Source organism: Anoplopoma fimbria, chromosome 3 (assembly GCF_027596085.1).
Source record: "Anoplopoma fimbria isolate UVic2021 breed Golden Eagle Sablefish chromosome 3, Afim_UVic_2022, whole genome shotgun sequence".
Lineage (NCBI taxonomy): Eukaryota > Metazoa > Chordata > Actinopteri > Perciformes > Anoplopomatidae > Anoplopoma > Anoplopoma fimbria.
In genome coordinates, this window is record NC_072451.1 from 19912701 (window position 1) to 19934549 (window position 21849).

A 21849-nucleotide genomic window follows, 5' to 3' on the forward strand; every position below is an offset into this window, starting at 1 on the left:
AAAGGAGGAAATCCAACATGGCGTCAACAATAACAAAAATACCGCTACTGTTTTGCTTAGCTTCATTTTCTTTGCAAATCAGCTCCTCCAGATTCATTTCGGAGCCTTGTTATAAACCCATCAAAGACGACAGACCGGACTCTGTCAAGTGAGTGACGACAAAATGTACATTTTATTCTGACTGTGACAAAGTTTAATTACGTGGACTTGTTTATCTCCTGAGTGAACAAACGTTTGTGTTAATAATAATAATAATAATAATAATAATAATAATAATAATAATAATAATAATAGCACAAGGAGATTTTACTTAAATAATTTACATTTTATGCAAAAAATAATTCTCTCTTTATTCTGCTACATTTTGAGGTCAGTGTTTTTACTTGTTAACTCAGCAACCTGGGATCTTGGGGAGAAATTAACGATGAGAAACTACAAGCAAAGAGAAGATTGTGAATTGAAAATAACACGACAAATAGTGGATAGTTACAAAGCATTTTCTTGAAAAATATGACACAACAGCCGTTTTGCAGGGACACGTGAAAATGAGGAATATATATATATATATATATACCTAATATATACCTTGTTATTAACAAGGAGTAATTCAGCAGCAGTTTCTATCACATTACTTGCAGCTGGACAAAGCAAACTCAATGCCTCTGAACAAAATTCTAGATAATGCACACAAACCTGAAAATCACAATGAGCTTGAAACTAAAGTAGCAAACTCAATGTTCCTCTAAACAAAACGGTCTCTAGCCAACCAAGTAATTCAAAGACGACACAAAGCAGAAACCCAGCTCCATCAACAAAGCTAACCCCCAAAAATAAATAAGCATGAGGTGTCCTATTTACTACCAAAGCTGCAGACACTACATTTAAGATTACCAGTCTGCAGCTTCCCATGAACATAAGCATCTCGACTCTCAGAGCAAGTCAACACAAGACCAGACAAACCGGTTCTGATTCATTTTCAAAGCAGCAGTATGTTCTGCAAAAACATACTGTACAATGATAAAAGCAAGGTTTCCCAGCCACATTTAACTAATTACTTAGCCAACTAGTCTGAACACTCATCCCTGGACGGATGCTGGATGAGGGTACTTAATGCACCGATTCCACCGGAACACAAAGACAACCAGAAGCTGGCCACCCTGCAGGGGAAAAAAGGGGAAATGCTCTCAAGACATTGGGATCAACCACTTCAGCATACAAGTGCTGTCTGGATGAATGGATGGATGAATGGCTTCTACAAACAATGTGCCGTATTATGGAAGAGGCCGAGTGAGCACATGGACCAGATTTTATAGCCTTGAAAGCCCAGGTGGGCTTAATCAAGCTAACAACCCTCCCATGTCATCCAACTGGCTGCTGAGGTTGGCTAGGACAGCCTTCAAGACCGTTGGAGGGACATCACAAATGTTAAAATTGAAACATGACTGTTCTGTGATATCATGTGTTTCTACATAAGATCACAGATAAACTGTCAGTGTCTTTATTCCTACAAGATTACTGTGTTTCTTTGTTATTCCTATTGATGATATTAACAAACTCTATATATATATACGCAAATCCTTTTACTTATTTCAGGACACGGCCCCGCCCACATGAGTATGTGAACGTGTCGGATCTTCCTCCATCTTGGGACTGGAGGAACATCGAGGGGAAGAATTATGTGAGCGTCACACGGAACCAGCACATCCCCCAGTACTGTGGGTCCTGCTGGGCCATGGGAGCCACCAGTGCACTTGCTGGTAACCATGAGGGGATGGAGGAGGGAGGAATAGAGGGATAGAAAGAAGCTGCGACTGATGAAAGATCTTGTTATGTACAGTATGCGTATTGTTACGTGTTATATGGAGCCGTTTTTATTATTATTATATTCCTTTATTGATCCCCATGGGGGAAATTCAAGTGTTGCAGCAGCTCAACTACACAGAAACAGATAATAAATACACATATTATACAATAAAATAAAAAATAAGAATACAAATAAAAATAAAACTGTACAGACAGTATCACATTAGTGTGGCAGCTGTAGCACAGTGAGCATGGAAAGCAGAGTCCATTAAAATAAAAGCCAAGACTTTGATCCCTTGAGTAAATCTTACCATTTGAACATTTGTTATTGTCAATCTCTTTTCTCCAAGACCGTATCAACATAAAGCGTGGAGGTGTTTGGCCGTCGGCCTACCTGTCAGTCCAGAACGTGATAGACTGTGGAGGGGCGGGCTCTTGTTACGGAGGAGATCACCTGAGAGTCTACGCCTACGCACACAAGAGAGGCATTCCTGATGAAACCTGCAACAACTACCAAGCCAAGAACCAAAGTATAAAAAATATACGATTTTATCTTTTTTTATTTTTTATTTTACTCTGATTATTCTGGCTTTTGTTAACTTTACACTATATGGCCAGAAGTATGTGGACATACTGGTCTTTTTTTTAACGGTTTGGAATTGGATCCCTTAGTTCCTTTAAGGGAAACGTTAATGTGACAGCAAACAATGATAATTTATACCAAAGTGTGCTTCCAACAGTTTGCTTTTTCAACATGACAATACCCCCATGCACAAAGTGAGCTCCGAAAAATTAATTTTCACAGAGCCTCGACCTCAACCCCTATCAAACACCTTTAGGATGAAGTGGAACGAACAATTGCGAGCCCGGTCTTATCACCAGACCTCAGTGTTGGTCCTCACTTACGCTCTTGTGGCGCAATGGGATCAGTACACTGCATCTAGGTTCCACAATCTGGAGGAAAGTCTTCCCAAAGAAGTGGAGGCTGTTAATATCCATTATAATGTAATGAGACAGTCTCGTATGGGTAAATGGTAAATGGACTTATCCATCAGGACTAACTGAGCATTTACACCCAGTCAAACACATCGATGTGTAGTGTCTTGCATAAGGACACATCGACATGGACTGGATGAGTCGGGGATTAAACTGCCAATAGTCTGATTGACGCTCGACCCGCTGTACCTCTGAGCCACTGCCACCGATGGGTATAATGATTGGATGTCCGCATTTTGTTGGCCGTATAGTGCATGTGCATTTTAGTGGAAAAACATAAATAAATTTAGGCTAAAGTCTTTAGAAGTGTTGTTATATTCTTAACTGTAGTCTTGTAAAAAAAATAAAAAATAAAAAGGATATTATCGGGGAACTGTATACAGCATTGTTGGTTGCAGTTGGTCTTCAAAGCAGCTGCTCTGAGTCTCAAACTAAACACATTTATTTCATTTTAACACTGTAAAATTATACTGGAAATTTTAAATTCAACTTCATGGAAATAGTATGGAACTGAAGAGTTGGCGTTGTATTGCCCTGTGAATCATTAGAGATTGTCTCATTTGTTTTAGAGTGTGAGCAGTTCAACCAGTGTGGCACCTGCTCCTTCTTCAAGTCGTGTGCCGTCGTGAAGAACTACACTGTATGGAAAGTGAGCGACTACGGAGAAGTTTCTGGAAGAGACAAGATAAAAGCGGAGATTTACACCCATGGGCCCATCAGGTAGAGTAAGTCATCCTCCCCAGTCATTTTTTCATTATCCATCCACCTACACTCTCAGTGAAGAAGAGACTCAGCCTGAACTTTTCACAGCGATTCCTCATAGGGAAGTTTTTATTAGTAGATACATATTTTATCATTTTAAAACCTTTGAGAAAAGTAGCAGGAATGTAGTTTAAACTATTGATCTTCTATCTTACATACAGACATTTTTTTCACCATGCGTCCACTTTAATAAACACAACTTAGATTTGTATCACCGAAAATTTTATTATTTTCCTTTATCCTGTCCATTTATAGCTTAATATCTTTCATTAGCTGTTATTACTTTAGTAAAGTTCTGGCTTTGACAGCTTTATTTTGTATTTTAATTAAATCCATGCAGTATGAACAAGGTCTTAAAAAGTCTTCAATATGCTTTTCTAATAACTGCAGATTAAGTTTAAAAACGTTCTCATTTGAAATGTATGGGCTAATAATAATCGTCTGACATGAAGAATTTCAAAAAACGTGAAAAATTCAAGTTTGACAATGAGTATGAAAGAAATAATGATAGTGTCCATATTCATTTGGTAAACAAATTATATCAATAAAAGACCTTAGGGGGGGAAACAACAGGAACAAAATCTGAGAGCAGATTCAGATCAGAAAACTACTACCTGATTTGACCCCATTAGAAATCCTCTTTCTATGACTCATCGTCACATGTCAGTGATCATATAATGTGAAAAGAAAACAAGAAGAAGTTTAAAGGACTTCAGAAACTCTCCACTCTGTCTTTCAGTTGTGCCCTGATGGCCACTGACGGCCTGGAGGAATACACCGGAGGGATCTTCTCAGAGTTTCACCCTCTGTCTTTGCCCAATCACATTGTCTCTGTGGCTGGTTGGGGTGTGGCGGATGACGAGACCGAGTACTGGATCGTCAGGAACTCCTGGGGAGAATTTTGGGTGGGTCTCTCTCTCTTTCTCTGCACCACACCCTGCCTGCTCAGCCTGCCCGTCAGTCTGACATCAATCAGCTCTGTAGCTAAAACGTGCACACATCACTACTTTAAAGGTCATGAATTCACTCTTTTATCCATTAGGTTGCCAGCCAGTGGTTTCACTGACTTTGGTTTCCTGCATGCAGAATAATTAATGTTTATTTTGTTCTGTTTTCAGGGGGAACACGGCTGGGCAAGAATAGTCACCAGTGCCTATAAAGGAGGAAAAGGCAATTGGTTCAATCTGGGTATTGAGAAAAACTGTGCATATGGAGACCCTGTTGTAACATAGGTGTCTTATTAAACTGATAAAAAAAGACTTTAGTTTTGTCCTGGCTCTGCTTTTGTAAACATTTAAACTCATTTTGATGATTTGGAAAGGACGGGTGTTTTAGGAAATATTTTTTTTGTCATTTGTGTTACATAGGGTGTATTTGCCAAAATATTTCTTGGACAGAAGCAGTAACTTCCTGGAGTCTTAGCTGGTTGCCGGGCAACTAGTTCAGTCCATGAACAACAAATAAGAGGGAACATGTTTAATAATGAACTTCAGAGGATTTAGTTCCCTTTGGACAGAGCGAGGCTAACTGTTTCCCCTCTATTTCGTTATGCTAAACTGAGCTAACGGCTGCTGGCTCAAGCTACATATTTACCGTACAGAGTCTCATCAGTCTTTTATCATCTAACTAACTCTCTTTAAGAAGCTTAAACACATTGAGACACTAAATATAGATAAATATTCTAACACAGAATAAGAAATGATAATAATAGATAATTTCTTATGCCCTGCGAGGCCTTAAATTTAACCTGCTTCTCCTGAATTCAATTTTAAGCTCAAAATATCTCATCTTCCAAAAGAAACACGGTGTACAAAAACTGCTGGTTCTTCACTAACACTTTTATCACTTCTTTCAATGACGGGCGAGCTGTGCCTTGCATTTGTGGTGAAATAGCGTTTGCAGTTAGAAAGGGGATGTTACGGTTACACTTCTCTTTTGACACACTGCATAACATCTGCACAAAACATCTTGTAATGAGTGTCTGAAGGCTGACCATCCAGAGTTTAGATTAATCTAAACTGGTTTGGATTGGATTAATCTTATTTCTCTGTCATATGTGTTGTCCATAAACAACATCAAAACCCATCAATATGTATTAAAACCATGGCTGTAAGTAGTGTCCAATAATACACTATTTACTATTTAGTTAAAATACTTTTGGTACGGCACCTAGCTGTTTTAGATCACGTTTTATTTATGTTTTTGTAGTTTGACCCATAGGAGAGACTAAAGATTACGCTGCATTCAGATGTACAGATATAGATAGTAGGCAGTGGCTGGCCTCTCCCAGCTTTTGAGTCTTTATGTGTGAACAATCTTTTTAGTTCCCTCCCTAAAGGACTAAATGGTGAAATTCAGGTGAATTAATACTGAGTATTAGCATGAAAAACTGACATTAACCTTATATTTTCAGCTCCCACAAGGTTGATGACCCCCCAACAAATTCCCAGAATACTTAGGACATGATGTCAGTGTCCTGAATGGCAGCTAAGACCCAGACTGTGAATGAAAGCAGGATTTGTAACATAGAAGACTGTGAATAGTGTTTCTTGATTGTTTCAAAGTCACTCTAAAATTAGGAATCTGACTTGGTGTGTGTTTGTTGGTATTAGTGCTTTCTCCTTCATACCGACAGGACAGCTTTGCTAATCAGTTTCAGGATTTAAGACAAAGTCGTACATTTGAAAGTCAGTTAAAGCAAATACTCTTTATGTCCTCTAAGACTGTTGCGAGTGGAGCAAAGCCAGGCTGCACATCTGGAGGGGAGCAGAGTTTTGAGAATCCACACCCTTTTTTGGGGGGTTGCTGGAGACAAAAATGATCTTTCATGAACACTGAGATGCCTTTCCCTGTAATCATGCTGTCATGCGTCAGTTTCCCATCTGTACTGCTGTTGCACTGCTCTGCTTTTCACTCCTGCAGCTCAGAAGTCAAATCTTGCTCAGAAGTCAAATCTTGCACTGAAAAAAAAACTTTTTTAGGGTCAGTGAAGACAGGATGTGAAAGTAGGGGTCCTACCTTTGCATGCATCAGCAGAGCAAAGCAGGAACATGAATGACTTGTGAATGGAAGCTAAAGTTTCGTTATACCAGTTTCCTGTGTGACTCAAGCTCCTCTTTGGTTGTAGTTTCATAGTTGCACACACAAGCAGTCTCCTGCTGATGAGATTTCTGCTCTTAATCCTTTAATCTAATTTGTCCAATAGTGGTTGGCTCCTTTCCATCTGTTAGTATTTGTGTGTTTGTGTGAACGGATGCCAGATTTTCTTTCCACCGATCAGATTCATCAATAGTCCTATTGTTAACAGAATGATAACTTGGCTTCTTATTATCTTCTCATTCAGGTGTTGTTGTTTTTTATCTCTGTCTTGCCTACCATCCCTCCACTTCTCCACACACAGTCAAGTCAGCGGGGGTGAGCAAGAAAAATACCGGAAGTTGTCCGATATTTCTTTTAAATTGAGTTTATTTCACCACGTTTGAAAAACAAGATGTACTATCACATAATGTTGTGTGTTATGCTGCAACATTAGTGATGCTTGCACATTAACATCAATAATTATCATCTAGTACATATCATTTTGAAATGTGCCATCCTGCATAATGAGTGCATTTACTCTTGGTACTTAAAATAATGCTATTTAATGCTATTACTTTTGTACTTTGGGTAAGATTTTGAATGAAGGACTTTTACTTGAATACTTCCTCAACCACTGGTCACTCAAAACAAATGTTATTTTACATTTTTTTTGTAAAGTACTGTACATATTGTTCTCATGCTCTTTAGGTTACAATTTTCTGTAGTTCCATGTTTAATGTGTCCAAACAAGTGGTGGAAGCAATAGAAGCTTAGCTTACTTAATTGCCAACATTTTTAAAGTATGGGATTGCTACTTTTACTAAGATAAAACATCTGAGTACACTTATTTAAAGTATTGTAAGTATTGTACAAAATAAAATGGATTTTATTTAATTGTCACTTGTTATTTCATTTGGTTTCTTAGTTTAGTTTTATCCTAACGATTGTTTTAATGTTTCATCTTTTGCTGCCTTGTCTGTCGAAGCAATTTGTAAAACTTGTTTTTTAAAGTTGCTATATAAATAAAGTTATTATTATTATTATTATTATTGCATTTTTTGTTTTATTTTGAAAAACGAACAGCAGAAGTGCTGTCTTCTATCTTGCTCGTTAACTTAACAGCTGAGAGGAGAGATTTGGTTGCGCATCAGTGGCAGGCTGTCGCTCCTCACCGCTGTCTCTCTACAAGAGGAGGGCTTTTTTCTTTTCTTTTTTGACTTTTTATCTCATATTTTGAATCCTGTGGACTGGACGCAGGAGCTTTTTTTATTATTTATTATTGTATCCGACGCAGCCTCAGAGCAACTTGCCATGAGCATAACGCGGCTGGAGACCTAAGCAGTCGGGTCTGGAAGAGGGGAAGATGCCTCATGGACCGCTCCATCACCGCCAGTGCGCCAGTTCAGGGCATCCCAAACGCCGAATAACAAAGAAATGCCGAGGTTTAGCGTCAGAGGGATGGTTGCGGTGGTGCTGATCCTCCTGGTCGGCGGTGCTTTCTTTTACTGCGAGTACCTCATCTACTACCCGACCATCCTCAAGTGCGCCTGGCCGAAGATCAGCCATGCACGGGGGGGAGAGGGCATCGACGGCCGTCCGATGGACTCAGCGGTCCGCGCTATGGTGCTGTCGGACACGCACCTGCTCGGAGCCGTTGGAGGACACTGGTTTGACAAGCTGAGGAGGTATAATGTCTTTTTTTTTTCTTTCCTTTTTTCTAATGCGATCTATCACTCTTCCTCTATCCATCCGTCTGCACGACTGTAAACAAAAACAACAAATAACGCTTACTTGTTGTCTCCAAACGCACAGGGAATGGCAGATGGAGAGGGCTTTCCAGACCGCTCTGTGGCTGCTCAGGCCCGAAATAGTGTTTATTCTCGGGGATATCTTCGACGAAGGCAAGTGGAGCTCGCCGAAGGTAACGTAGAGCTCCCCTTCTTGCTTTGTCTGCAAAACCACAGTGCTGATGATGATGATGATGATGATGATGGTGGTGGTGGTGGTGGGAGAACAGTATGTGGATGCAGAGCAGAGGCCGGTACCCTCCGGTCATCATCATCATCATCACCATCATCACATTGTACCATCCAGATACCAGAGGCTTTAAAGAAAACACTAATAGCAGCAACCTGCATCCTCTCAGCCCTCCATGGTTCATCCATCCTGCTTTAGGAAGAAAGAAAAAAAAAAGAACATCCCCTGGGAATTCTCACACATCTATTACTGGATCCTCAAATGGGATCCGTCAAGTGCGATAGAAGAAAGATGAGGTGTTGAGCAAGTGCAGCACGGAGGGAAACCTCATTAAAACAGGAAATAGAGCTCGCAGACAGTCACATCCACAATAATCTATTGTGTTCTCCTCGTCAGACTCCTCATTCATTTTCACACTTGGTTGGCATCTCTTCTCTAATTTGTGGGATTATTTTATTTTTTTGCAAGACGACGGACTCAAAGCTTTGAATTTTCAGAAAGAGAAATACTGATAGAAGGTTTGCTGCTAGAGATATTTTTATTATGTATCAATTACATTCTTTACTGATTGGTTTACATATCATAAAAAAACTCACATTTTAGAACTGGAGTCAGTCAGTTCATCCCCAAAAATGTAAAATACATGTTTTTCCGGTAACTGGTAGTCTTATTTATCAGTCTAGATTGTTTTGGTGTGAGTTGCCTGGTTTCAGAGATATCGAGATTTCTACCTTCCCTCCAATCTAATGGGACTTTGTGGCACTTGACTTGCAGTGCTCAGAGCACCAGAAAAATATATTTGAAAAACTCAAAATCAATATCTCTTTCTGGGAAATCATGACCTGGATGCTCAAGATAATTCACAGACCTTTTTGTGTAAATGTAGGAATATGGTTGAAAAAAAATTGTTCCCTTTAAGTGAATTTACAGAAGGAGAAATAATAGTAAAAGTAGGGCTTCAACTAATGATTTTTTTTTGACTAATTTGAATGATATAGACCATAAAAAGGAAGCAAATTTACATATTTTATAACCTAAAACCAGCAATTTTATTCAAATTTGTGCATCTGTCAATCCGCCCTAATTCAAAGTAGCATCAGGGAGTCATTTAGAGATGCATCAGTGGGAAAAACATCACGTAAACCCACAGCACTGATGTTATTAAAGGCCTCCTGTGTGCGGCTTCGGCCCCTGCAGGTGCAAAAATTGAATCTGGAGTCTGAATCAAAGCCACCCGGCTCAGACAGCCACCCATGGGGGCTGCTGGGTGAACCCACAGAGATCCCATTAGCTCTCATGAGCTTCCCAGGGGGAGTTCAGTCTTATTAGAGGCCCGCGCTGAAAACCTGCCTCAACCGTGTGTTTGTGTTGTTCTCTCGGCAGCACTGGGAGGACGACGTGCGCCGCTTCCACAGGATGTTCAGACATTCCACTGACACCGAACTGGTTGTACTGGTCGGCAACCACGACATCGGTTTCCATTACGAGTAAGAACAGGCTTAACAGCATTGTTGTTTCTTATTGTTCAACCTTAAGTCTGCACATGCTTCATCAGGCTCAGGTTACCTCTGATAAAGACGTATGTGAGTTCAGGGAGGAAGTAACAATAAAAGAAGGACTTTGACTTCACTATTTGTCACTTATTAACCTCAGAATACTTCAGTATCATGATTTTTTTTTTGTTTTATTATTCCGTATCAGACATATCTGATAACAGACTTTGACTAGAAAAGTTTTTATATCTATATAATCTATATATATCTATAATAAAAGACTATGGGCTGCCAAAACATTTGAATAAAAGCCTCATACTGTTAGAGTGACTTTATCCATGTTGCATTAGCTTTGAGGAAATATTTGATTATGAGCCAATTAGGAGAGATATTACTGAGTATACTGTCCAAGGGTTGGACACCATAAAAGCAGTCAGGGGCTTATATAACTGCGAGGAGACTGAGGTCATATCTGATGTGTTCTTTTATGAGATGGCGATATATTTATAATATTGTCAACAAATCGAAACACAAAAGGCTTCATTACAGTCAACATAGGCTCTGTAGAACTGAAAGAATCAACTGTACAAGATGAATGCAATACTTGTAGTTCATTTTTGAGCCTGCATGTTTGTATCTGATTGCATTATATTGCAGAGATGTTGCGTTCATCGTGTCCACACCCCGTATGTAACACTGATTCTGTTTGAAACACTTACAATCTCAGGGGAAGCAGCAGTGAAAGCAAATATAACAAGATGCATGAAATAATCCTGCAGTTTAATATTTGATGCCTGTGTGATTCATAAATTTGGGATTATGCAGACACACAGCGGCTCATATGTGCTTTGATTGAGTGCGTGACGCTCTTATGTAACCCCCATATGACAGACAGACATGGCAGACGGAGCAGCAGGTTGGGTTTTTTTTGTTGCGGTGTGTTGAGCGTGTTGTTTCTCTCGCTGCAGGATGGACTGGTTCAAGCTGCAGCGCTTCGAGAAGGTCTTCAACGCTTCCTCCACCAGGATCGTCACCAAAAAGGGGGTCAAGTGAGTGGAAGTAGGAAGCAATTTAGATGATGACCCTGCACGAATGTGACTCTGCAGACTGGAAGGTCACAGGTTTAATCCCCCCCGAGTCAGTCTCAGACAGAAAAAGTGCTTTTAAATAAGTAAACAAAGAGTTAACTAACTGCAAAAATCCACTTCTCATCAAGTCATTTTAGTTTGTTAGTGAGCCCGGAAAGTCTGTAAATGTTCTCCTTGTTTTCCTGAAACAAGTGAAAACGAAGTATATTAAACTAGAAGAAGTGTATTTTACTATTTTCAGGGTTTTTCCCAAGAAAAGTTTAATATTTTTCAATTCTGGTGCATTTACCTAGATTATTAATCCTCTTAATTGAATTTCTATTGAAGATCCAGACGGTCATTTTTTTCATCTCTAATTAAGGCGGAAATATTGTTTCATTCTAATATTCTATAATTTCTTCAGTTTATTTAAGAAAATATGCTTTGAGGACTCCAACATGACAGAAATCCTTTGAATCGATGAAGAATTGTATTTACTATATTACTATTACAAACAAAAAATAACATGACAACTTGAAAATGTATTGGATATTTGTATATATATAGAATATATAGGCAAAAAGAAAATATAATATTAAAACATAAACTTAAAAATAAAAGATGATGAAGATAATATATGCATTTTCAGCTGTTTTCCTTTTGTTAATGTAACACATATTGAGAAAGTCATTTTTACATATCTAAAATAAGAATTTATTACAATGTCTCCGATTGGTAAGCATTTTAACAGGTTTATAGCCGATACAGAATTCGTTTTTGTTTCGCTTCTTTTTCATTGCCCATAAGTTATTTATTGCTGTCAGGATGTAAAAACCAATTTCAACAACATATTAAAAAGTGCATATCACTGGAAACCGTACAGTATGCCTTTAATGTAACACATATTGAGAAAGTCATTTTTACATATCTAAAATAAGAATTTATTATGTATTTTATTGTATGCATCGTAGACTGCAATATTTTTAGTTATTTCCAAACTATGCATTATGTTTTCATAATACATATTCAACCCATGCAAAAAGGTATTAAAATGAAAACTGAAATCAGTTTAAACTGTAACCTATTTTTTTATTTTAGACATTTTCATCTCCATTTGGTTCCTAGGGAAACATCTTTGGTCCCTGTTCACTTCCTGTCTGCTACTGCATCAACAAACATGGCAGCAGGAAATACAAAGGGACCCATTTAGAATGTTAATGTTGTGAAAGGTCTGTAAAACTGTATATTTATGATCAGAATATTTAGTATTAAACCCTGATTAAATAGTGCCAGTTTTTTTTTTAAGGCAATTAAGTCCACAGATGCCTTAAAAATCCAGAATTGACATTTTGAATGTTGTTATGGTTTGACTGGTACTAAACTGCAACCAGACAATTAACCTTGTTTGTGCAGCAGAGATTCAGCGCTGCACTAATGTACAACGTTACATCACTGCTGTGTGTGTGTGTGTGTGTGTGTGTGTGTGTGTGTGTGTGTGTGTGTGTGTGTGTGTGTGTGTGTGTGTGTGTGTGTGTGTGTGTGTGTGTGTGTGGTCTTAAATTCAAGAGACAGCACACTGAACTGTTATCACGGCTGATCAGCAGCTCAACAGTCAAACCTTTAAGCCCAAAGAGGTCAGTGCAGCGATGCTTTAGTGTGAAGGCACTCGACTGAAATGTTCTGAAAGCACCCGGAATAAGAACATTATGATATGATTTGTCTATTCTCCTACTTCCTGCCAGAGTTGGAGTGTAATTATTTCCCCTCTCTCTTCAGTTTTCTGCTGGTGAACAGCGTGGCCCTGCACGGCGACGGCTGTCCCATCTGCCAGTCGGTGGAGAAGGAGCTGATCAAACTCTCCAGAGACATCAACTGTTCTCTTCAGGTGGGGAGAACGTTTCTGCAAGTCGGTTTTGCACACTTTTCAGGCTGTCAGCACCTCGAACACACTCTGCTGCTCATACAGTGTGAAAGATACAAGTCGAGTGAGGAAGAAGGAAAAAATATGCTTTATCCAAAGCTCAGTCTTACCTGCAGCTGTTTTGTTGTTTTTAAAAATGTGTTGGAAAACATTTGAAAGTTATGCCTGATTGCTCTCCTTTCTTCCTGCAAACAGCACAAATCCTGAAACAGAAGAAGTGGAAAGATATGAAAAAAAAAAAAAATGACGGACATGTGAGCCAGTGGAGAAGACAGCCCATTAATTCTTTGTCGTCTTTCCTGCAGAGTTCACAGTCGGGCAGCGGAGTGACGGACAGCTGTGAGGGCTCGCAGCTCTACCCCCCCACACCCCCCATCATGTTACAGGTAAACCTCGGGTGTACTCTGCATGTTTTATCTCTCTCTGTCTAAAAAACATAAAGCAGAGCTGGATACAGTCGCTCCTCGTCAGAAGCTTTAGAATTAGTGCTGAAATGATTTCTAAGTGCTTAAAGGATAAGTCTGTCTTGACACAACTCATATGAACATTTAAAGATTAATTTCTTCATCCTGTCCTTACTGCCCTTGAAGTGACTCACTATTTTGAGTGTCTTCCAAAGTTACTGGCTTCTTAGTTGGAAATTCTCTTTTTTCTTAGCTGTCTTTCCTAGCGACCTTCAGAGGAGGGATAGTCACAGAAAGACAAGAATTTTTTCACTAAAAGACAAACCTACTAAATTTGATTCACTCTGCTGAAGTCTCAATTTATCTGCGAGGACTGTGGATTTTGTCTCTGAATATTGTGTGAAGACAGACTTAAACATTCCGACTCCTTTAAATAATTATGTTAGCATTTGATTTGACGTTTGTACTATTTCATCTGTTTCACATCACTGTAAAATATAATCCCTTCTGGTTTTCACAGCACCATCATAGAACAAGAGACTTAGTGATTATTGCCCAACTTGCTCTACCAATGGAGTTACAGAAACAACAAGCATTTGAAGACATTTGTCAATATTTAATGACAATTAATAGATCAATCTAAAAAGATTATAAAGAATAATCATCTAACATTTGCCTGTTAACTGAGACTATGTACAAACTTAATTCCGTTCTTTCACTTACTGTTCATAACCCACCGTACTTTTTTTAATTATTTTGTAAAGATCCAGAATTTCTTTTTAACAGATAACAAACATGACTTTAGTATCAATTTGTATCACATTCACAAGACATCTAGAAAATATTATTTTATAACATAACCTAATGGACAGCTACAGCCATTAACACGTCACTCAGTGTTAACATTATACTGTTGTTCAAATTACTTGTTTCGTCTGAAAATAAAGATATTAAATTATGTACAATTATATTAACCATAAAAACAGCTCACATTTGAGAAGTTTAAACCAGAAAACATTTATTTATCAATAATTATTTATATTATTTATTCATTTTTCCTTGATGAATGACTGAAACAATTAATATCAAGTTGATTTATGACGAATCATTTTCGATCGACAAAATGTATTGTTTGATTTAATTGTTGTGTTTAGTGTTACCACAGCTTTTTGGATGCTTGTGTGTGGGTTTTTGGACTAAACTATCATTGGATCATTGCTGCTCATAAACTCCTCCCACTCTTCTTTTTTTTTTTTTTTTTTTTTTTCTTTTAGATATTCAATTTCCAAAACATCATGTAATATTTAAACTAATATAAAAAGGTATTAATTCTCCTGTTCTCCCCGTCCTCCAGCACTACCCTCTGTTCAGGGTGAGCGATGCCGGCTGCACAGGACTGGATGCTGCGCCGCCTGAAGAGCGACACCTGCTGTTCAGAGAGAAGTACGACGTGTTGTCGAAGGAGGCCTCACAGAGGGTGAGTGCTCTGCAGTCTCCTCACACCGACTCTATTTCGGGTTTTTTTGTATTTCTTCTGGATCTCTTCTGGAGCGGCTTCATCCAATTAAAACACAGTACAACGATCCGCTGTCAGAAATAGTCCTGTACAGAAAACTGCAAATGATGATGATGATGATGAAACTGGTGATGTAAGCGAGCAGCAACCGGCCTTCTGATGGTACCATGTGGGATTATCTGTCCTCAGCTGCTGCAGTGGTTTAAACCCCGCCTCATTCTGAGTGGACACACCCACAGCGGATGTGAGGTTCTCCATGATAACAAGTACCCGGAGATCAGCGTGCCATCCTTCAGCTGGAGGAACAGAAACAACCCCAGCTTCATCCTGGTGAGTGGAGCCAACATCTGGAGGGCCCTGCTCTGTTCATTTAGAGAAGATGTAGACCAATGGTTGTGGATGATAGAGAGGGTGGGTTTACTCTTTGTGTAGATAAATAACACTTTTTTTTTATTGTTAATGATGTTTTTTAAGAAGCTATAAACAATATTTTTTACAATATGTTTACTTAATTATTATGGGTTTCAGCTTAGCTTTAATGTTTTGGTTAAATGAACTCACTGTACACTAACTGTTCAGTACAATTAGAGCCTTAACCTCGAACAGGAATGGTTAAGGCAATTTAACAGTGACCCAATAAATTGATTCTTGACAATTATTTATTTTTAGTTACATGTCAGCTGCATGTTTTTTATTGTGGCACCATATTTGGACTAAACTATCCCAGGATCTTTGCTCCACATTACACTATGTCAGTCTTTTCTTTGACCTATCAAAACTTTAAAACAAGATTTTTCTAAATAAAAGTAAGCTAAATATTTCCCAGATGGACTTGGGAGCAGCTTTCTGAGCACTTCAAGAACTTTCTTGTTCATATTGCAATATGAATATCTACAATTAATTAAGATATTGTGATATAAAAAGATCCAGAACATGGCATGGACCTTGTGGTGCGATTTCCTTTTGAAATATATTCTAGTCATCAAAAAAATGTGTGATTATGCCAATATTTTGAATAGCATCATTAAATTATGTTAAGGGGACAATTAAAAAAAAATCAGGGATTATATCTTTACAGTCAATATGACATTAAAATGTGCAGTAAAGAACCAAAGTGTTCACATCTGAAATTCTTGGAGGCTCCCTGGTGGCCGAGGGGCCCTAGGCAGCCACCTCTGCTAATATAAACACTGAATATCACCTCAAATCCATTTATCCTCCTTGTCTCCCCCTTCTCCCCCATCTCAGGCGTCTGTGTCACCCGGCAGCCATGCTCTGTCCAAGTGCTTCCTGCCGGAGGAGAGCACAGTGATCGGCGTCTACTGCTCGGCCGGCGCCTGCATGCTGCTGCTGTTCCTCGCTCACTGTCTGTGGATGAAAGGCCTGCTGCAGTGTCTCAGCCTCTGCCTGCTGGGGAAGCACAAGTCTCTGTGAACTACGATACCCAGAGTGCACCAGGACGGAGCCATGAGAGTAGAGTCCATTGGACTTGGTAAATGCTAGATGTGAGGGTTTTATGATGTTCTCTCTCTCTCTCTCTCTCTCTTCAGAACGGGGCGAGAAATCTGTTCGTACAACCTCGATTTGTTTTGTCCAAATGTTCTTACGGCACTGTGAAGGAGTGTATGTTTTAAATGTCTCAAAGGGACGATCACTTCAGATATTGATGATGTGATTATAACCTGTGATGACAAAGCAGATCAGGGGCCAAATTGTTGTGACAGATCATCACTGCTGTTTGTTTTACCTTCCATGGGAGTGCTAGACCGATGGATTTCACGAAAAATGGAAACTTTTCAATCACAGAAAAGTAACAGACACTGACTTTACAACAGTTTACCTGTGACTGGCTGAAGTATTCGAAAATACACACACACGTTATTGATTAAGACAATTTAAATAAGTACATATGTAAATACTAACTGTCTCTGGTCTGATTTAAGGTGGTAAAGTCAGATTTATGTCTCTTCACTCTGATGTTAACTGTGAACTGATGTAAACACACCGATCATCTCACACCCTGAACACTGGTCGTTTCTGTTGTTGTTGATGTCTGATAATTCATCCGGGTTCCTCGCTGTTTTTACGATGCATATGTGAATATATTTATTGCTGACTTTCTGTGCCAAATGTTTGTGAGGGGCTTTGCCAAGTTGTTGAAACATTTCTGATGAACTGTAAATAGTAAATAAGAGTCTAAAACTCTGTTTTTACAGAGTTGTGGTTTAAACTAGAGTTGGATAATCAATATTAGAGGTACGATCAATCACCTGAAGCTATGTCACTTGATTGATAATAATATTAAATATCATGGGATATTCTCTACACTGGCGACTTTTCTAATCCAGCAATTGGCATCAGAGATGGTCACAACGTTATGATTTAAGAAATTAATGAGATTGAAACACAAATGAGTGTTTTTTTGCAAAACAAAATCATGTCAAATAAAAAAAGTTGTAAAAGAATGACTCAATATTGGGGACATCTTCCTGACACAGATCATATTTGACTCCGCTTTTATTTGTCTATTTACATTTTATTAAGGACTGGACAAGATGAAGCTGTTTACTGAGTGACTACATTTGTCGATTATCTGGGATTTTATAACTTTGTGGTGCTCGCTGTAATATTTATGTGAGTTTAAGGTCACATTTTTTTAATGATGCAACTCAATGAGCAGAATTATTGGATTTTTAAAATGATTTTTGCATCAATATGATGATTTGTCACTTGTTTAAGAAACAGGATTCTTCTACGTCCACAAATTGTGGGTCACAAATTCTATTTGAGTAACTGTCCAAAAGTAAAAAAATATTTACATTTACTAAATTTAAAGTGTGTAAAACAGAATCCTGACAAGCTAAGAACCTTGATTAATAAAATGGTCACCAAGTAATTTTCTGTCAATCAACTAACTGATTTATCAAATAATTGTCTCAGTTCAAGAAAAGAAGTTCTCACATTTTTAGTAAATTGTTGACACATGCAGTTTGACATTTTTGTGATGGAAGACTGTTCTCCATATTGTCCACTCCTAATCTTTGTTACTGGGACAGATTTTTTTACATTCAGTTTAGTCAATGTGACGTTCCCTGTATCAGGAGGGAGGTAATTAAAAGTATAATCCCTAGTTTTTTTTAAAAATCAGACCACAGTCTGCACAAAACACCCTGAACACCGGAGGTACCAGCACAGGTGATCTCTATTATTGTGCCTGATTAGACGTCCTCTCATGTTTGATTGACATCTCCCTGACTCTCCTGTTGGCGTTATTGCACCTGAACTACACTTTTGTCTTATAATGAACATGAAGTACTGGGATTAATCCCCAGTGTCCAGCAGCTCCGACCACCTTTAACCTGTGGCGATGTCTAACAAGAGAGAAATTTACAACACCTGTGAGGGGCCTTTAGATCAGAATAAACAAATTGTATGTATCGGGATAAATCAGTATATCTAAAAAGGCCTTTTTCACAGCAGGAAAAGCACATAAGGCATAAATAAATAAATTAAAGATGGTTAAATTCCATTTAGCTGCTTCAGTTTCAGGGTCCTGGTGTTGTGCATGCTGGTTCACTGTGACTGCTTTCAGGGAATGAAATGGAGCTTTAATGTTTTTGTTGGTAAAACCTTTGCTTTTTCTACTATGACTAAATGTCTAAATGTCAACAAGTGAAAAAGGTCTATATTTATACCAAAACATTTCTGCTGAAACACAGTAAAGATACTGAATGTACTCCTTCTACTGTACGTACGACCCCTCACACCAACTCCACCGAAGCATCCGCAAAAAAAATAAAAGAGAACTCAGTGGAAACAAATCTGGACACCAAGATGGAAATAAAGCAAAGTCCTCTAATGTGCCTCTTTATTTAAAGAAAATAAAAATGTCATTTAATCATCCTCCCAGGCCAAACAAGGTTTTTGCACCTCCAGTCAGTTCACTCTCTTTTGGGGATAGACGTGTACTGTAGCAGAAGAAAAGGCTGATGCTGTTTGTACAAGGAGAAGAGCTTGTCTTGTTGGGTGCTGCTCACACATTCATAGTGCCTGTGCCATCGGGTATGGCTCCAAAGGACCAAAGAATTACTAATATTGCACGCTCTCATTTATTCATCTCCATTCTAAACATGCTTTCCTATGTGTGTATGTATACATATTTACCGTATACATACATAGGTATGTACACCTAGGCACACACATAATTAAACATGTATAATTGTACATATATATTTATATAGACCTATAAATTTACATGTACATACATTTATAAAATTTTACACACAACGCACACTCGCCCTCACATACGCGCACGCACGCACGCACACACAATGCGTCTGTGAGTCTATGTTTGTTTTATGTACACATGCGCACAGGCACGCACATCGGTACAGATCTCAGACACACTTCATATCGAAAAAACGTTGGTTCCTATTAAAACAACACCAGGTTGCAATTTTGGACACTTTCAATGGATTTCCAATGTTTGTTTTAAAGCTGTGAAATTCAAAAAGAAATAAAAAGAAAAAAGGAGGAAAAAGAAAAACCAAGAAAAGAAAAAAAGAAAAAAAAAGGCATGGCGCTGCAACATCTGGTCTTCACTGCAGGTAAGTGGTTAATTTGCATAATGTATACAGGTTTTTAGGATTTTTTCCCTATTTTTTATTTTTTACTAAACAGCATTTCCTTTTTTTATAAACCAGAAAAAACTAAACTCTACAGAGAAAGTCCCCTACCCGCAGTCTTCCGCTGCTGATAGAGATTGACATCAAGCTGTACAGCGCAGTCGAAAACATACTTACATCTGAGCTCATTTACAGGTACAGCCATAATCAAGGCACAAAGATCTACAAGTAGATTTGTTTTTCTTTCAATTAAGTTGTACAAAATAATATTACATTTTACAGTCTGTACAGGATAATTCAACCTTGCACAGTGTACAAGTTAAAAAAAAAAAAAAGAAAAAAAAAAAAGGAGAACAATACATTTTTCTCTCCCGTCCCCCTCCCTCCCTCCCCTCCCGTCTGTATTTTTCTAAGCTAAAAGGATGGTTTGTGTGGAAAAAAAGGAGGCAGGTCCGAGTCCGTGGAGGCAGCAGGGCTAAGGTGCAGAGAGCTCAGTCCCTTTTCCTTCATTTAAATCCTTCTTCGTGTCGTCGTAATTTCCTGCCCCCCGACTCCCACTTTAATCTCTCGCTCCGCATGTCTCTCGGCTGCTCGGTGCGCCCTGCAGCTCGGCAAGCTAACATCGTGACAGGGTAATAAATATTGTGATGCTACATTGTGTGTATGCTTCCTCTGGAGAAAAAAAAAACAAAAAAAAAAAAAAAAAAAAAGTTATTAAGGAACCTGATGCAAAGTGCATTTATCTCTTCATCCACTCGGTTCCCCTCCGTCCACTCCCGTTGCTCTCCGGTGTCGTCCAGTCGTCTCCCACGCGGAGGAGAAGGAGCAGGTCGGAGGGGGTGATGGGGCAAAAAAAAGGGGGAGGGGGCAAAGGTCATGGTGGCGATGCCAGCTTTAACCGGCAGGTGACACACAAACATAAACACACACACTCCCGCTCACATGGCATTCCTCCTTCTCTTCATCACACACACGCGCACACACACACACACACATTGCCTCTACACTGAGGTCCCGTAGGTGTGTTTTTATGTATCCACACCCACCAGTCCAGGTCCAATGACAAAGCCAAAAAAACAGAAGGACACAAAGGGGCAAAAAAAAAAAAAAAATAGGAGGTAGCCCAAGGCTTAGTGGAATGACAAAAAAAAAAAAAAAAAATCAAGGCATTCAAAAGGAAGGATTAAAAAGAAAAAGAAGAAAACAAGAAGCGGCACGCAACAACTTTGTTCCCCAACCTTCCTCTCACAATCGGTGAAAAATGGGGACGCATCGGTCTCATGGAGAGAGAGAGAAAAAAAAATAGAAGTACAAAATGCTAAGAAGTTAAGAAGAGGAAGAGGATTTGACACACTTCAGTAGTACTTCATAGTCCTCGACAGGAGGGGTGGTCAGGGGGGTTGTTGAGGGTTTCTCTCAGGGGGGAGGAGGGGTGAGGAGTAAGGATGGAGGAGGAGGAAGAGGAGGAAGGGTTTCGTCAAGGATGCAGAATGATGGAGAAAAAACACAGAAGGCTGACTGAGGCGGTCTCCCATCACAAGAGTTCGTACTGCCGCAGGTGCATTCTCTGGATGATGTCCCGGCAGTCGTTGAACACCCGCCGGATGTTCTCTGTGTCCACGGCGCAGGTGAAGTGGGGGTAGCAGTAATGTCTGCCGTCGCCACTCGCAGTGCTGATCCGCTGAGGAGAAGAGACGGGACAGAAGACATTAGGGGGAAGAAATATAGATTGAAACCCAGTTTCTACATTTAACTAATCTCTGAATTCCTTCAATCTTCAGGTGTGCAGCTCAGTCGTTGTTCCTGACCTTTGACCTTAAGGAATCTGAAAACTTTTCTTTTAGGTTTAAAATAATAGCACTTCCTGTCGATTTGAGAGCTGTTTACAGCTTGTCGGTGAAATATACCCAGCTAGACAGTGTGGAGATGGCTTTCAACTGCGGTCCTTGTGTACAAACAGGAACTGAAATGTCATAAGACAGAGTGGTCGGAGGAAGCCGTTCTTCAACTCCAGGGCTCCTTGACATGCGCCGACTGTGGATTACATAAACGTCTTCATAAACAGCGAGACGAAACATCCCAACTCCCAACCGTAGAACCCTCCCTAAATAAAACAGAGCCTGAGGTGAAACGGAACAAAGCCTTCAGGCTCAAAGACAGGGCTAGCCTCAAAATGGCAGATCGGAGAATAAAAATGAGGTGTTCAG

The 21849-nt window shown here is 39.2% G+C and overlaps 3 protein-coding genes across 6 annotated transcripts in view; 2 read left to right on the plus strand and 1 right to left on the minus strand.

The window, feature by feature from the left end:
• Nucleotides 1–4816, plus strand: LOC129115647 (cathepsin Z). Its single transcript, XM_054626976.1, has 6 exons — nucleotides 1–148; nucleotides 1594–1757; nucleotides 2154–2333; nucleotides 3369–3519; nucleotides 4301–4466; nucleotides 4680–4816. Exons 1-6 carry the CDS (start codon nucleotides 18–20, stop codon nucleotides 4791–4793), a joined length of 906 nt encoding a protein of 301 aa, XP_054482951.1. The 5' UTR covers nucleotides 1–17; the 3' UTR covers nucleotides 4794–4816.
• A 3061-nt stretch (nucleotides 4817–7877) lies between these two features.
• mppe1 (metallophosphoesterase 1) lies at nucleotides 7878–17492 on the plus strand. The gene is made up of 9 exons (XM_054596413.1): nucleotides 7878–8324; nucleotides 8452–8560; nucleotides 10000–10103; nucleotides 11078–11158; nucleotides 12953–13061; nucleotides 13403–13483; nucleotides 14856–14978; nucleotides 15207–15347; nucleotides 16266–17492. The coding sequence occupies exons 1-9, from the start codon at nucleotides 8074–8076 to the stop codon at nucleotides 16449–16451; spliced, it is 1185 nt and encodes a 394-aa protein (XP_054452388.1). The 5' UTR covers nucleotides 7878–8073; the 3' UTR covers nucleotides 16452–17492.
• Nucleotides 17493–20040: 2548 nt separating this feature from the next.
• LOC129089387 (guanine nucleotide-binding protein G(olf) subunit alpha) overlaps nucleotides 20041–21849 on the minus strand; it is a 45647-nt gene continuing 43838 nt past the window's right edge. For all 4 annotated transcript variants that reach the window (XM_054596807.1, XM_054596809.1, XM_054596808.1 and 1 more), the window contains one exon: nucleotides 20041–21323. In XM_054596807.1, coding sequence (XP_054452782.1) covers nucleotides 21177–21323 — 147 coding nt within the window. In that variant the 3' untranslated portion in view covers nucleotides 20041–21176. The remainder of the gene's footprint in view (nucleotides 21324–21849) is intronic.

Excerpts from the sequence above, each read along its gene's own strand:
- mppe1 (XM_054596413.1), top strand. The coding sequence starts at position 8,074 with ATGCCGAGGTTTAGCGTCAGAGGGATGGTTGCGGTGGTGCTGATCCTC. Across the intron at positions 8,561-9,999 it reads GCAAGTGGAGCTCGCCGAAG|CACTGGGAGGACGACGTGCG; the intron begins GTAACGTAGAGC and ends TTCTCTCGGCAG. Across the intron at positions 14,979-15,206 it reads CGAAGGAGGCCTCACAGAGG|CTGCTGCAGTGGTTTAAACC; the intron begins GTGAGTGCTCTG and ends ATCTGTCCTCAG.
- LOC129115647 (XM_054626976.1), top strand. The coding sequence starts at position 18 with ATGGCGTCAACAATAACAAAAATACCGCTACTGTTTTGCTTAGCTTCA. Across the intron at positions 1,758-2,153 it reads AGCCACCAGTGCACTTGCTG|ACCGTATCAACATAAAGCGT; the intron begins GTAACCATGAGG and ends CTTTTCTCCAAG. Across the intron at positions 2,334-3,368 it reads CTACCAAGCCAAGAACCAAA|AGTGTGAGCAGTTCAACCAG; the intron begins GTATAAAAAATA and ends CATTTGTTTTAG.